The sequence below is a fragment of the Lepisma saccharinum genome (assembly GCF_977018435.1).
Source record: "Lepisma saccharinum chromosome 12 unlocalized genomic scaffold, izLepSacc3.1 SUPER_12_unloc_1, whole genome shotgun sequence".
NCBI classification, from domain to species: domain Eukaryota; kingdom Metazoa; phylum Arthropoda; class Insecta; order Zygentoma; family Lepismatidae; genus Lepisma; species Lepisma saccharinum.
Window position 1 is genome coordinate 14,250,353 of NW_028142891.1, and position 704 is coordinate 14,251,056.

Sequence of the window (704 nt, forward strand, 5' to 3'; positions counted from 1 at the left end):
GTTGAGGTGCAATCGCTTGTGTTGAGTACACGGAAAAAAGGTCGCGTTGAGAATTTGCAGTTGGTGGATTTGGTGAAAATGGAGCGCACTTTGGAACAGCGCTATGCTGTGAAATTTTGTGTTAAATTGAAAAAAAAACTTTACGGAGATTTTAACCATGCTACGGGAGGCATACGGTGAGGAAGTGATGTCCCACACACAAGTTTACACATGGCACACGGCATTCAAGGAACACCCCTGCATCCCCTCGTCAAAAGAAGGGCCGGATGTCAAAATCAAAGGTGAAGAAAATGCTCCTTGTCTTTTTCGACGCGAAGGGGGTCGTGCACAAAGAGTTTGTACCTGCTTGGACCACCGTGAATGCAGCTTACTACAAAACAGTGCTTCAGCGTCTCCGACAGAGGGTCCTGCGCATCCGATCTGACATCGCCAACAGGTGGGTGCTTCACCACAACACACCGGCTCTCACAGCACTATTGGTAGGTGAGTTTTTGGCCAACGTACGTGTGGCAATGCTGCATCATCCCCTTACAGCCCAGACTTGGCACCAGCTCAAGGGGAAGCGTTTTGCGTCAATTGAAGAGGTTCAAGCTGCCACGACTGCAGCATTAAAGAGGGTGTCAGTCAAGGACTGCTGTGAACAGTGGAAAAGTCGCTATACTCACTGTATTGAGGCTGAAGGTGCCTACATTGAAGAATATTGA

General features: G+C 48.6%; 1 protein-coding gene across 1 annotated transcript; it reads left to right on the forward strand.

Moving 5' to 3' along the window:
• Nucleotides 1–266: 266 nt before the first annotated feature.
• Nucleotides 267–704, forward strand: LOC145982182 (uncharacterized). The gene has a single exon (XM_083115748.1). It carries the CDS (start codon nt 267–269, stop codon nt 702–704), a length of 438 nt encoding a protein of 145 aa, XP_082971874.1.